Consider the following 11,520-nt stretch of genomic DNA (forward strand, 5'->3'; position numbering starts at 1 on the left):
CTCCAGCCCCGCGGCCGCTTCCAAGAGCAGCACAGCCCAGCCCAGCAGGCAGCGGGGGCTGCTGGGGGCCGGGCAGGGCGAGGGGCGGCGGTGGGAGGCACGCGGTGCCGTGCGCGGCCGTATCCGACCGGGACAGACGTGCCGCTCCATTTACAGCACGGCTCTGCTGTCCCTCGACCGAGGGTTCCTCCCCGGGCTTGCTTGTTAAGCACATAATTAATGGCCGACACTCGATTGCGTGCAGCAGCAGGAAACTGAAGTTCGCCACGCGGCGCTCTCCCAGGCTGCTTTTGCACTTAGAGCCGAAGCGGGGATGGATGCAGCTAACCTGCACGCCACGCTGGGTGCCGCTGCCTGGAGCGAGCTGAGCGGGCACCGCCCGAGGTCACATCCCTCAAGTCGGGGCACGCAGGGAATGGCACCGCTGTCCTGCAGGGACCCGCGTTGCCCCAGTCGTCCCCGCTCCCATCTCGCCACAGGCTGCGGCCGTGAGGCACCTGCCCGCAGCGCGGGGCCTCCCGGCTCCTTCCTCTCATTAATGCAAAGGAAAATAAACCCCGCAGCCAGCTGCCTTTGTGCCGCTGGCCGCGGCCGACGTGCCGCTCGCCTGTTCTTCTGGCAGACTTTTCCTGCGTCCCTCCCGCCGTCCCGCAGCTCCCGTGCGGGGCCGATTCCCCGTGCCCTGCCCCAGCCCTCTGCCACCCTCCCGGCTGCTGTCTCCAGCATCCCCCGGCACGGCGCTTTGCTCTGCCCCGGGCCCGGCTCCCGTTGGCTGTGGCACAGCAGAGAGCAGAGCCGTCCCGAGCCGCTTCCTCTGCAGCCGCCGTCTCTCTTTTCCTTCTGGCTCAGCCGCGTTTCAATGACCCCTGAGCCACAACCAGAGCCAATTTCCAGCCAGAACCTGGCGCTGGGCTCGCTCGGGGGGATTACACCAGGCTGCAGGAATTGGGAGGGGGAAAGCCCGGCTGAAACCAAAGCCCCAGCCCTTCCCAACCCAAACAGACCGAGGTGACCCTGGGGACAGCGGCAGTGGCTCACAGCATCCTCACGGGGCTGGGTGAAGCGTTGGGAGCACAGTCCCTGCCACAACCCCTAGGGCACGTCCACCCCGCAGTGCTCTGTGCCCCGGGGTCGTGTCCTGGTGCACAACAAGTGACTGCACCGCACAGAGCACACCGGCAGATCCCCCCCCTGCTCACAGCACTGACATCTCCCGTTTACCTCTCATCCTCAGTGAGGACTAGAAAAAGGAAAAGCTCTCAGTTTCCTTCAGGCTCTGCTCCAGCAGCCAGGAGACCCCCTCAAAGTGTTTTGTTTCAGTAACATTAAAACCTTGCACATAATTAATTTACATTTGCTGCAGAATAATACTCGCACTCGTCCCTTTTTTTGCACCAATGACGAACTACTGGATTTGCCCTCAGACGGCTGCTTTGCTGGGCCTCACGCCGCTGGAAGGAATCTCTCCCCCTCCTCCACTTCCCAGCTCCTTTTCTGGGCTCTCACCCTTGTTCCAGCCTGACAATTTCCCCTCTCCGCTGCTCCTCTCCTGCACCAGAGCCAGCACCTGAGCCCACGTGCACCACACACCACTTCCACAGCAGGACACACAGACACAGCGGGGAAGACGGATTTGGGGACATCAGCAGCCCTGCCACGGGACAAGCACTCGTCCTGCCTCGAGCGGAGCTTTGTGCAGAGCTCAGTGCAGAACAATCCAACAGCAGTGCCCAGCCCTGAGACACAGACTGACCCCAGTCCTGTGGGAACCACCCTGCCGCTGTCCTGGGAGCTCTGCAATGGGTCTGTGACAAGCAGCCCACGGGGCCCTGCAGTTACTGCTCCCATTTCAGAGCCCGTGGGACCTGCTGCATACCACGGCCCTAATGGATCTTCCAGGACCCTCCTGGTGTGAGCATAGAAGCCAGGTGCAGGCGGGCTGGTGTGCGGCACGAGGCTGCAGTGTGGGAAAAGCCATAGCCCCGACCAGAGGAACCTGTTAGTTATTTCAGATATACTACAGGGAAAACAAGGATAAACCTCCCCGTCCTTGCTGTGGCAGCTGGCCTGACCAAGGTTTATTACGAGGGATTGCAGCTCCGCAGCACTGTACAGGCGGGGTCTGCAGAGGAGATGCTCCCTGAGCACACTGCTGTGTCCACCCAGGTCCTGGCTCACACCACAGCAGGAAGTGCTGCATGCAGCTGGCATTGCAGATGTGCCCACACTGCCTGGCTGCTGCCCATGGCTCAGGGTGTGCAGGCGCTGCCGGGTGCACGGAGCTGGCGGCCAATCGGGTGGGATCTGGCCAAGGGTGAGTTAATAAACTTGACAGAAAGCCCCTTTACGTTTTATAATTAAAATAACTTCTCCAGGCCTGATGGATGTCCAAAAGCATCAGCGGCTGTAATGGGTTCTCCAGATCTGCAGGCTCACGGCAAGATGCTGCCAATCCCCCGGCACCAGCTGGCCCTGGGGAGCACAGCCTGCACCTCCTCACCGTGCTGCAGCTGGGAGCAGGGATGCTCTGAGCAAAGCCCTTCCCGTTGCCACTGCTTGCGTTGGTCGGGGCTGTGAGCAGAGGGAAGTGTGGCCCCGTGCAATACGGGATGATGCACCGTTGGGTCCGTCCTTGCTCTGTGCCCATGGCCACGCAGGGTGGGACTCCAGGGGCTGGCAGCTCTGTGCCGTGCTCTGGGTGCTGTTGGTGTGCCCCGGTCCTGCAGCAATGCCCCTCTGCTGGGTGCCGGGCTGTAGGCAGGTCCCAGCAGGCTGGGTGCTCATGGTTTTCCCCTTTGGCCATAAGGGCCCTGTGAAGCTGTTTAAAATTAAAAGCATTATTTAATTCACACTGGGATCAAAGCATGCGGAGGAGAGGGATTTCAGAGCAACAAACCACATATGAGCCCACATGTCACACCCCAGGGCCCGCTTTCCCCCTGACCCCAGGTTCAGACAGCCCCTGCCCACTGCTGGCACAGTGCTGCAGACCCACCTGCTGCTTTGATCTCCCCATCCCACCTCATCCAACACCCTCTGCACATCTGCCAAGGGGAAGTTCCTCCTCCATTCTCTTTCGGTGCCCTGAACTCATTTTTCCCCTGAGACCCCACAAACCCAACTCATCCCCTCGGCCATCACAGCAGCGCCACACGGAACAGTTCAGCATCCGCAGCCCACACGAGGTCTGCAATAGGCACAGCCTCGGCTCTGCCGTACATTTTCAGAGCAGCCGTTGGGCAAACAGGGGGGCACCAGCCCTGCTCCTGCCCTGTGCTCCCTGGGTTTCCCATGGAGGCGGCTCATGGACACCAGCACACACCTTATCTCTTCCGTACTGCACCCCCACCAGACATCCCATATCCCACAGCAACAGCAGCCACCCCTCACACGGTGCTCCATGGCACGCCAAGTGCCACGTTACAGCAGCGTATAAAGAGCTGGAGCTACGGCCATGGTGGAGCCCACTTTGGAGCCGGTTAGAGCACCGCCCACCCCATTTCCTAAAACAACTTTTTAGTAACTTACTAAATGAAGCTGCAAAGAGGAATGGGTAGAGTACATCACCAGGAGGGATGAGCGCTCCTCCTCGGGGAGCAGATCCTGACCCCTGACCGCATCCCCATCCCTGGGTGCAGAGCTGCACACACGGCACCAAAATGGCACCAAAACAGCACCACAAACGGCACCAAAATGGCACCAAAACGGCACCAAAATCCCTGCTTTAGCACTCACCACACACATGCACAGCACCTGGCTAACGCCATGCTGCACTGTCCCAGCCCTTTGGAGCCAGGCTGAGCGATAAGAGCACAACCCTGGGGCAGCCAAAAAGCACACGAGAGACAGCCAAGGTTTCCATAGGAAAAAAACCTTTTATTTAACAATATATCAGGTTCCATCACGGCTCCATGGCGCTCAGCTGCCACAGAGCGGGTTACCGATGGCGATGATATGCTAGGGAGAGCCGGGAGAAGGCGAGAGGGAGAGAAAGGAGGGACATGACGAGAAGAAACAAAAGCCCGCATTGTGGGGGGGCACACGGGGCAGTGGCATCGCCCCCCATCCCTGCGTGTGCCTGCAGGGACCCCGTGAAGGATGCTATGCAGGGGGTGCGCGTGGGCACGGCTCTGAAATGCGGGAGGGGTGCGGGGTGCTGCTGTGCAGGGTGCAGGTTTGGGGCTGCCCGCTTGTTTCCCTTTGCGGATGCCGTGTGGGTTTAAAGCACGGGCTCCTGGGGGCAGCCGGGACTCGGGGTGCCCAGGGCCATCACCTGCACTGGGGGCAGTGCCACCCCCTTCCCTGGGTCCGCCCCCCGCCCGTAAAAAAAAAGGGGCAGCAGGGAAAAGGGGCCCTGCAACAGCAGCAGCTCTGCAGGGCTGGAACAGCAGAGCAGGACCTCAGGATGCTGCACGGAGGTTTTGGGGTTTCTATCTGCTTTGATGGGTTTTTTTAAAAAAAAGAAAGAGACGCATGGGATGCTCCTTTTGCTGATGTTGCACTTCTCAGCCCTCAGCCTGCGCTCAGCACCCTCCTGCAGTGGGGCACGGGGAGCACTCTGCACAGCAGCACCCAGCACCCCCCCGAGGGGCACTGTGGGACCCCCGCAGGGGCTCTGGGGTGGATTGCAGTATGACAATGTTTTACACCCGTTCTCATGGTTAAATTTTTCTTTTTTTTTTCTTTTCTTTTTTTTTTTAGTTCTCGTTTTTTTTTGTTTGTTTTTTTTCTAAGAAAAAGCAACCAGAAAATAATTCAGAGTTTATACAAAACATCTTTACATTATTTCTTCCAAAAAAGACTACTATTTACACGAACCAAATGAAACAAAAAGGAAACAACAACGGGGGGGGGGAAAAAAAAAAACAACCAAAATACCAACAACCCAAAACCAAGCGCAGCGCTCTCAGCGAGCAGCAGAAAGGGATGCTGTGTGCCAGGGCACAGCACTGAGGGCTCAGCCAGACCCAAAAGCTCCAATCCCCACTCCCTGCACACCTATTTACAAGGTCTGCCCATCTCCACCCACGCCCCAGTGCCACCACGGAGCTGCAGAGGGGGACGCGGCTGCTCGGTGACCGCCATGAGGACGTTGGCTTTTGGCATGGGGCTCCTTGCCCAGCCTTCCCTCCATATATCACCTCCCTCCCTGCTGCCACAGCCCCTGGGGACTTCCAAACCATTCTTTCGGGGGGAATTTGAGGGCTTTGCTTTAAATTATTGGTTTTTTTAAGACACAATTTACCGCAATGGAGAGCAGAGCCCACACCCTGGGGCAGCGCCGGCACAGCACAGCATCTGCATAGACACCCGGAGGGGAAGGCAAAGGGCTGAGGGGGTCTGGAGGGTGTTCTGTGGGAGGGTGAGGAGAGAGGGATGCCCACAGAGAGGAGGGGAGCAGAGCTGGGGTTGCCCACACTGCTCCATCCCGACCTCAAAACAACACAACCAAAGCAACACAAAGGAACGCTCCGCTCAGGACCACACTCCTGCCCCAGCCCCTCCCCGATGGCACCACAGGGCTGCCCCCCCTCCTGCCACCCCGGCCCTCTCCTCATCAAGGCACTTTGGCAGAGCAGCTCTCTCGCTCTTTGGGCACTTTGCAGCCTGGTTTGGAGCCTCAGGCACGTGCCCGGAGCAGGGCGAGAAGCGAGGCCGGGGGCACACGGCAGGCAGCAGCCCCCCTCGCCCCACACTCAGTCCCTGAGCAAAAGCAGCTACTTCTGAAAGGAAAAAGGAATGCAAGGGCTGAGACAGGCAGGGCACAGGGCTGCTATCGCCGGCCCCAGTGTGCATCCAGGGTGGCAGAGAGCTGGGAGCGTCCCACCAGGACAGCCCAAAGCTCAGCACTTCCACTTCGGGGCATGAGATGGGCCAGGCAGTGGCACAGTGCGGTGTGATGGAGGGGATGGGTGAGCACCCAGCGGTGCTGGGCTTGGAGAAACTGCATCAGTGGCTGCGGGGTGGCTGCATGTGGAGCACTGAGCACTGTGGCACCGCAATACCTCCCCTGCAAACATGAGCCAGGGCACGATGAGGCTGAGGTGACAAGGAGGGGGTGAAGCTCCCCGAAGGCGAGCAGCCCTGCCTGGATGGATGAATGGAAAGATGGATGGATGGAAGGATGGATGGTGACCCAGACATCAGCTTGCTCCTGGCAATGTCCTGTATGATTGTTTTCCAGTTTTCCTTTCCAAGGAGAAGTGCTGCAGGGCTGCACCCCGGGCCAGCCACCTGCAGCCCCAGCAGCCCCAGCCCTGGGACGGGAGCGGTGACAAGGGACGTGCTGCCAGCCCTGCCCTCCCTCCACCCCCAGCTGCTCCACATTTTGCTTCCAGCAGTCCCAGCCTGACGGGAACCTGCATGGAGCCTTCCTCTGCCCCGCACTGCCCGGAGCCCTGGGCAGGAGGATGCCCTGGGGATGCCCAGGATTGCTGCTGCTCCATGGGCAGAAGGAGTGCTCAGACCCTCACGCGCTGAATGCTTGAGACATCATTTATGTGATTTTTTTTTCTTTCTTTCTTTTTATAAAGAGACTAAAACAAGAGTCAACAGCTACGAACACAAAAGTTTAAAACGGCAGCGGCGGATCTGCCTGCGCCAGCAGGACGGCGTGCTGGAAGGAGGCTGTGGCATGTGCCCAGGGCGGGGGGTCCCGCCACGATTCACAAAAATAAAAATGTTACAAAAAATTAAAATAATTATAATAATAATAATAGTAGTAGTAGTAAATCGGGTTTGCCAGCTTCCTCCCTGCACAGTTCTCTGCATCTCGGCACCTGGGCGAAGCATCCTCCTCCTCCCAGGGCTCCTCGCTGCTCCTCTCGGCGTCCGTCGCAGCTCCCAGGCCCCTGCACGGGCACTTGGCGTGGAGGTGACGAGGGGAAATCCCAAAGTGCAGAAGGGGAGGTGGGAGTCCGCGGGTGCCAGAGGCGTGCAGGCGGGCACAGGAAGGCAGAGCGCGCGCTGCAGCCACAGTCCGGAGCAGGAGAGGAGGATGCTGGCAGCTCACCCTCAAAGTCTTGGGATTACAAAAGCTGAGAACTACAAAACTAAATACAAAGAGGGAGAGGCAGCGCACGGGTGAGCAGGGCGCTGCCAGGCGCCAGACCCCTGTGCTCCCGCGCCGTGCCGCGGCCGGGCACGCTGCCTCCTGCTGCCGGCCCCACCGGGCGCTCCTGCGTGGCATGCCCAGGCTGCTCCTCACACCTTGTAGTAAATGTTGGCTGGGCTCTGAGGGGGCATCTCCTGCACGATGTAGACGGGGTGCCCATAGTCCCCGCTCACCTTCTCGTAGTGCGGGCAGTAGTTGTTCTCTGTAGTCCGTAAGGGGATGATGATGTCGCTGGGCTCTGAGCCGGCGTTCCCGCTGCATTTGGGGCTGGCCAAGGTGCTGAGGGACAAGGCTGCGGCCCGCTGCTGCGTGTGCTTCCGGTGCCGCTTGCGGATCTTGATCAGGAGGACGACGAGGAAGATGATGATGAGGATGAAGATGACGCAGCCTGCGCCAATGGCGGCAAAAACGGCGACCTTGGAGCTCAAGAACCCGTCGCTGGGACCTTGTGTCTCCTGGCCGTTCTGGTTGACGGAGCCTGCGAGGAAGGGAGATGGGTGTCAGTGTGAGCAGGTGGGCTCCCTGCCCTCCCACCCCAGCCCCACACGGGACATCTCACCCCACCCCCTCCTGCCAGACCCGGCGCATGGCTCAGCTCTGGGCCGTGACCGGGGTGCACCCTGGGAGCTCTGCACACGGTAATGATCTCGGGGTCTGGTGCCCAGAGCCCTGCAATATCCGATGACTGACCCCCACCTCCTGCTGACCCTGGCCCCGGAGGGGCGGTCGCTTGGCTGGCTGCGCCGCAGGAGAAGAAAAGAGCAACTTTTCCCTACTTCATCTGATTTCACTTTTCTCTCAGCAGGGTCAGGAACTCAGGAAACCACCTTCAAAGAGCTTTCACACTGGCTCGGCTCAAAAACCCAAGGACCTCAACTCCTCCAAAACCTCTCAGATGTACGTGGAGGAACAGATGGGCAGCAGAGGGAGGAGGAGGAGGAGGAGTGTGCTGAAACAGCACTTCTCTGCTGCACTGCTGCCAGCACAGCCCAGAGCTGGGAAAACAGCCTGAGAGCTCTGCTCAGCAGCACCTCATTGGGTCACCGCGTGCAGAGCTGGGCTGTGAGATGCTGGGCAGATGCTGGCGATACAGGGATGCAGTGCCCAGCATCCTGCAGCATGCATGCCAAATTCAGCAAGGAGCCACCCCACAGGCAGCACAGCTCCAGCCTGCACAGCACATTCTTGCGGAAGTTACCTGGCTTGCCAGGCTCCTCCACCGTGGGGACTTTGTGGCGTGGGCTCTGTGTCACAATTTTCACGGTGTTGTCTGCCTCCTTGCTGGGCCGACTCGTCGTCAGCTGCTCCGGGATCACCGCGTTTGGATCTGAGGGGAGGAGAAGTGATGGATAAGAAATCTCAAGACAACCTTACCACCCCAACACAGCCACTCTGCTGTGGCTTAAAAACACAAGAGTGGCAAGCCCAATGGTAAGAGAACCTAGGCACAAGGATGAGGCCAGGGAACATCACTGCAGATGGGCTCCCCCTGGAAAAGGATGCAGGATTTGGGGGAAGGTGTTTCCCATCCCTGTCCCACACCCAACATCTTTTCATGCTTTCCAACCCCCTGTGCGTGGGCTGCAGCGCGCTCCTTGCAGGGCAGCAGGAAGACCACGAAGGAAGGGAGGCTGCCAAGGCCTGCTTCTTTTGTTTGTTATAAATATTGGCCCCAATGTGAAAACAAAATAATGAGAAGCAGGCAGCAGGAGCTCTGCATCCACGGTGGGGCCAACACAGGCCTGTGGCATGGATGCAACTGGAGGCACTCGGCAGTGCAGGGAGGGAGGCTCCGGGGGCAGAGACCCTGAAGCCCATTGAATCAACTCCATTGAAAGTTGTCCACGCTCTCAAGAGCAACTGGCCCGGCCTCATTGTCCCCAGAATCCAGAAACAACCACATGCTGGGACCGGAGCCCTGGTTCAGCTTCCCAACCAAAAAGACAGGCTGCCATAACACACAGCTGGGGGAAGCTGCATCAGGAAGCAAAGCCATTTGAGGACAACTTGAAGGTCTACGACGGTGGCCGGGCAGAAAGGGAAATGGAAAGGGTTTTCAGCTCCTCTGTGGGTGCGGAGGGATGATGAGCACCCCAGGAACGGCAGCCTGCTGCAAGCTGCATCTTATTTGCACAGAAACAGAACCAATTCAACCTGACAGCCTTAGCAAGGAACAAAGCAGCTCCTCACCCCTCAGCTCCCCCAGCTTGCCTCGCTCAGACTAAATGCAGCCAGAGGAAGCCCTTCTCCTGCACCAGGCACTTGGGTGCCCACAGACCAGCACTCACCCTGCCCCACTTTCATGACGATCTTCATGGAGCGCGTCTGGCAGACCCCTCCTTCCCGGTTCTCCAGGCCATCCAGTGTCCCATTAGAGGTGGCTGTAAGGGTGAAAGGCGGGAGTTACAGAGCTGTAAGGAACACAGAGTGCTGACAAGCTGGCTTTATTTAGCTCTCCCGTCTGTGCCTAGTCCCCTTGGGCCAGCTTAGAACAATGCCAAGGAGCAGAGAAAAAGATGTGTCCACCACTCCGCACATCTCCCACCCTACAGAACCATCTCAGGGTGGTTTCTGTAAAGCAGCATGAACACTGCCCACGTATTTACCCATCAGGAGCCACGCAGAGCACTCTCTGCAGCTCCAGGTTCCTCTGACGGCAGCACAGTGCCCACCAGGTGCAGCACAAGAACATGAAGGGTTATTCCTCACTCGTGGCTGCCAGCAGCCAGCACTGGGCATGCCTGGCCCAGAGATGCTTGCAGCGGTGAGGATGTGAGCCCTCCAGCTTCCCCTGCCACCACATCCACACAAGTGAGCCATTCTCAGTGCCTGCACCCTCCTCCCCCTTTAATTCCTGGATAATTTCCTTTGCTCCTCGGTGTATAATAGGAACACATGCATATGCACAGTTTAAATTATACATATATAATTACACACTGTGCCTCAGTAAAGAATGTAAACTCAGAGCCCCAATGGGCTCGAATGGCTTTAATTGCAGGGCAGAAGTCAGTTAAATTCACATTAACTTTTTTCTTTAGCCGGCACAGATTTTTTAAGCCTCCCTCCTGTGGGAACACAGCGAGCTGCATCCCCTGGTACCCACAGCAGGATGGGGCACAGGAGGGGAAACCACCAAACCAGCCAGGTCAAGCATCCACCAGGCAGCCTTAGAATCACGGAGTCACTTAGGTTGGAAAAGACCTCTCAGGTCACCAAACTCCAACCCATCCCACCATGCCCACTGACCGTGTCCCTCCATGCTACATCTCTACCGCTCTGGAACACCTTGGGCCATGGTGCAGCACCAGGATGAGGAACGGGTAATGCTTTACAGCAGGGCCAGGGCAGGTCTGAGAGCTGTGGGAGCTCTGATGCTGTCTCCCTGTGGGGCTGGAGCCCTCAGGAACACAGCTGAGCTTGCAACGTGAGCTTGGACCATGCCAGGGCTGGGGCTGCAAGCCCTCTGCTTGGTCCAAAACCCTCCTGCAATCCAACCTCAGCGAGTGCGTTTTGCTCATTAGAGCTTCTTGGGCAGCCAGCAGCCCATGGACGGAGCTGGACGCCCACAGGTCAGTTTGATAGGAGCACCACCAGCATAAATCTCAATGCAAAGGTATGGGGAAAGCAGAGAAATGTCCCCCACTGCTTGCATGAGCTCTTCCCAACTTGAACCGAGTTCAGGCCAAGCTCCAACAGCCCATAAAGACATCTGAGGGAGCACATTCCTGCACAACAGACAGCAGCTCCGCACTCCAAGGCCAGAGGTACTGCTTTTGGCGTGAAATAAACCAAAATGTTCCATGAACAGCTTCCCTGCCCAGCATCACACTGCACCAAAAGGGGACACGGGCTGCTGCACGCACATCTGGGGCTGCTCCATCTCCAACAGACCTCAATCCTGCATCTTGGAACGGGGCAACACCATCCCACAGCCAGGAGCCGGGCAGCACCTCCTGGGGACAAACTCATTTCCACCTGCTTCCAGCCCAAACTGCAGCCTGCCCACACGTCTTATTGCCTGGAGCATCACAGCACCCTGCTCCACACAGCTCCTGCACAGCCAGCAGGGCTGGGAAACAGCACTGCAACCACTTCCACAGACCCTATGAGGTCTTATTTAGGAGGTGATAACTAATGACAGCAAAATGACCAAAAGAAAGCATGGCTGCAGTGCTGGAGATCTTGCAAAGGTAGAGCACGTGGCAGCAACGGGAGACATGGATTTCTCCAAAATAACTCCACAGACATGGCTTTCAGATACGACCAAAATATTAAATGTTCAAACAATATAAAAGTGCCAGATGGAGAATCACATGGATGGGCTGAAGAGGTGTCAACGGTTTACGGGCTGGTTCGGCCCGGTTCCGTGACTAGAAGGGCGGAGGGATCCGCGGATCCGCGCCCCC

At 58.2% G+C, this 11,520-nt stretch overlaps 1 protein-coding gene across 1 annotated transcript in view; it reads right to left on the reverse strand.

The window, feature by feature from the left end:
* Positions 1-3,855: 3,855 nt before the first annotated feature.
* The window catches only part of EFNB1 (ephrin B1), a 22,048-nt gene continuing 14,383 nt past the window's right edge, over positions 3,856-11,520 (reverse strand). Inside the window, exons 3-5 of the mRNA XM_010715105.3 lie at positions 9,403-9,501; positions 8,313-8,441; positions 3,856-7,592 (exon numbers count right to left, since the gene is read on the reverse strand). Of these exons, the coding sequence (XP_010713407.1) occupies positions 7,204-7,592; positions 8,313-8,441; positions 9,403-9,430 (546 nt within the window). The 5' untranslated portion in view covers positions 9,431-9,501 and the 3' untranslated portion in view covers positions 3,856-7,203. The remainder of the gene's footprint in view (positions 7,593-8,312; positions 8,442-9,402; positions 9,502-11,520) is intronic.

Source organism: Meleagris gallopavo, chromosome 9, assembly GCF_000146605.3.
Source record: "Meleagris gallopavo isolate NT-WF06-2002-E0010 breed Aviagen turkey brand Nicholas breeding stock chromosome 9, Turkey_5.1, whole genome shotgun sequence".
NCBI classification, from domain to species: Eukaryota; Metazoa; Chordata; class Aves; order Galliformes; family Phasianidae; genus Meleagris; species Meleagris gallopavo.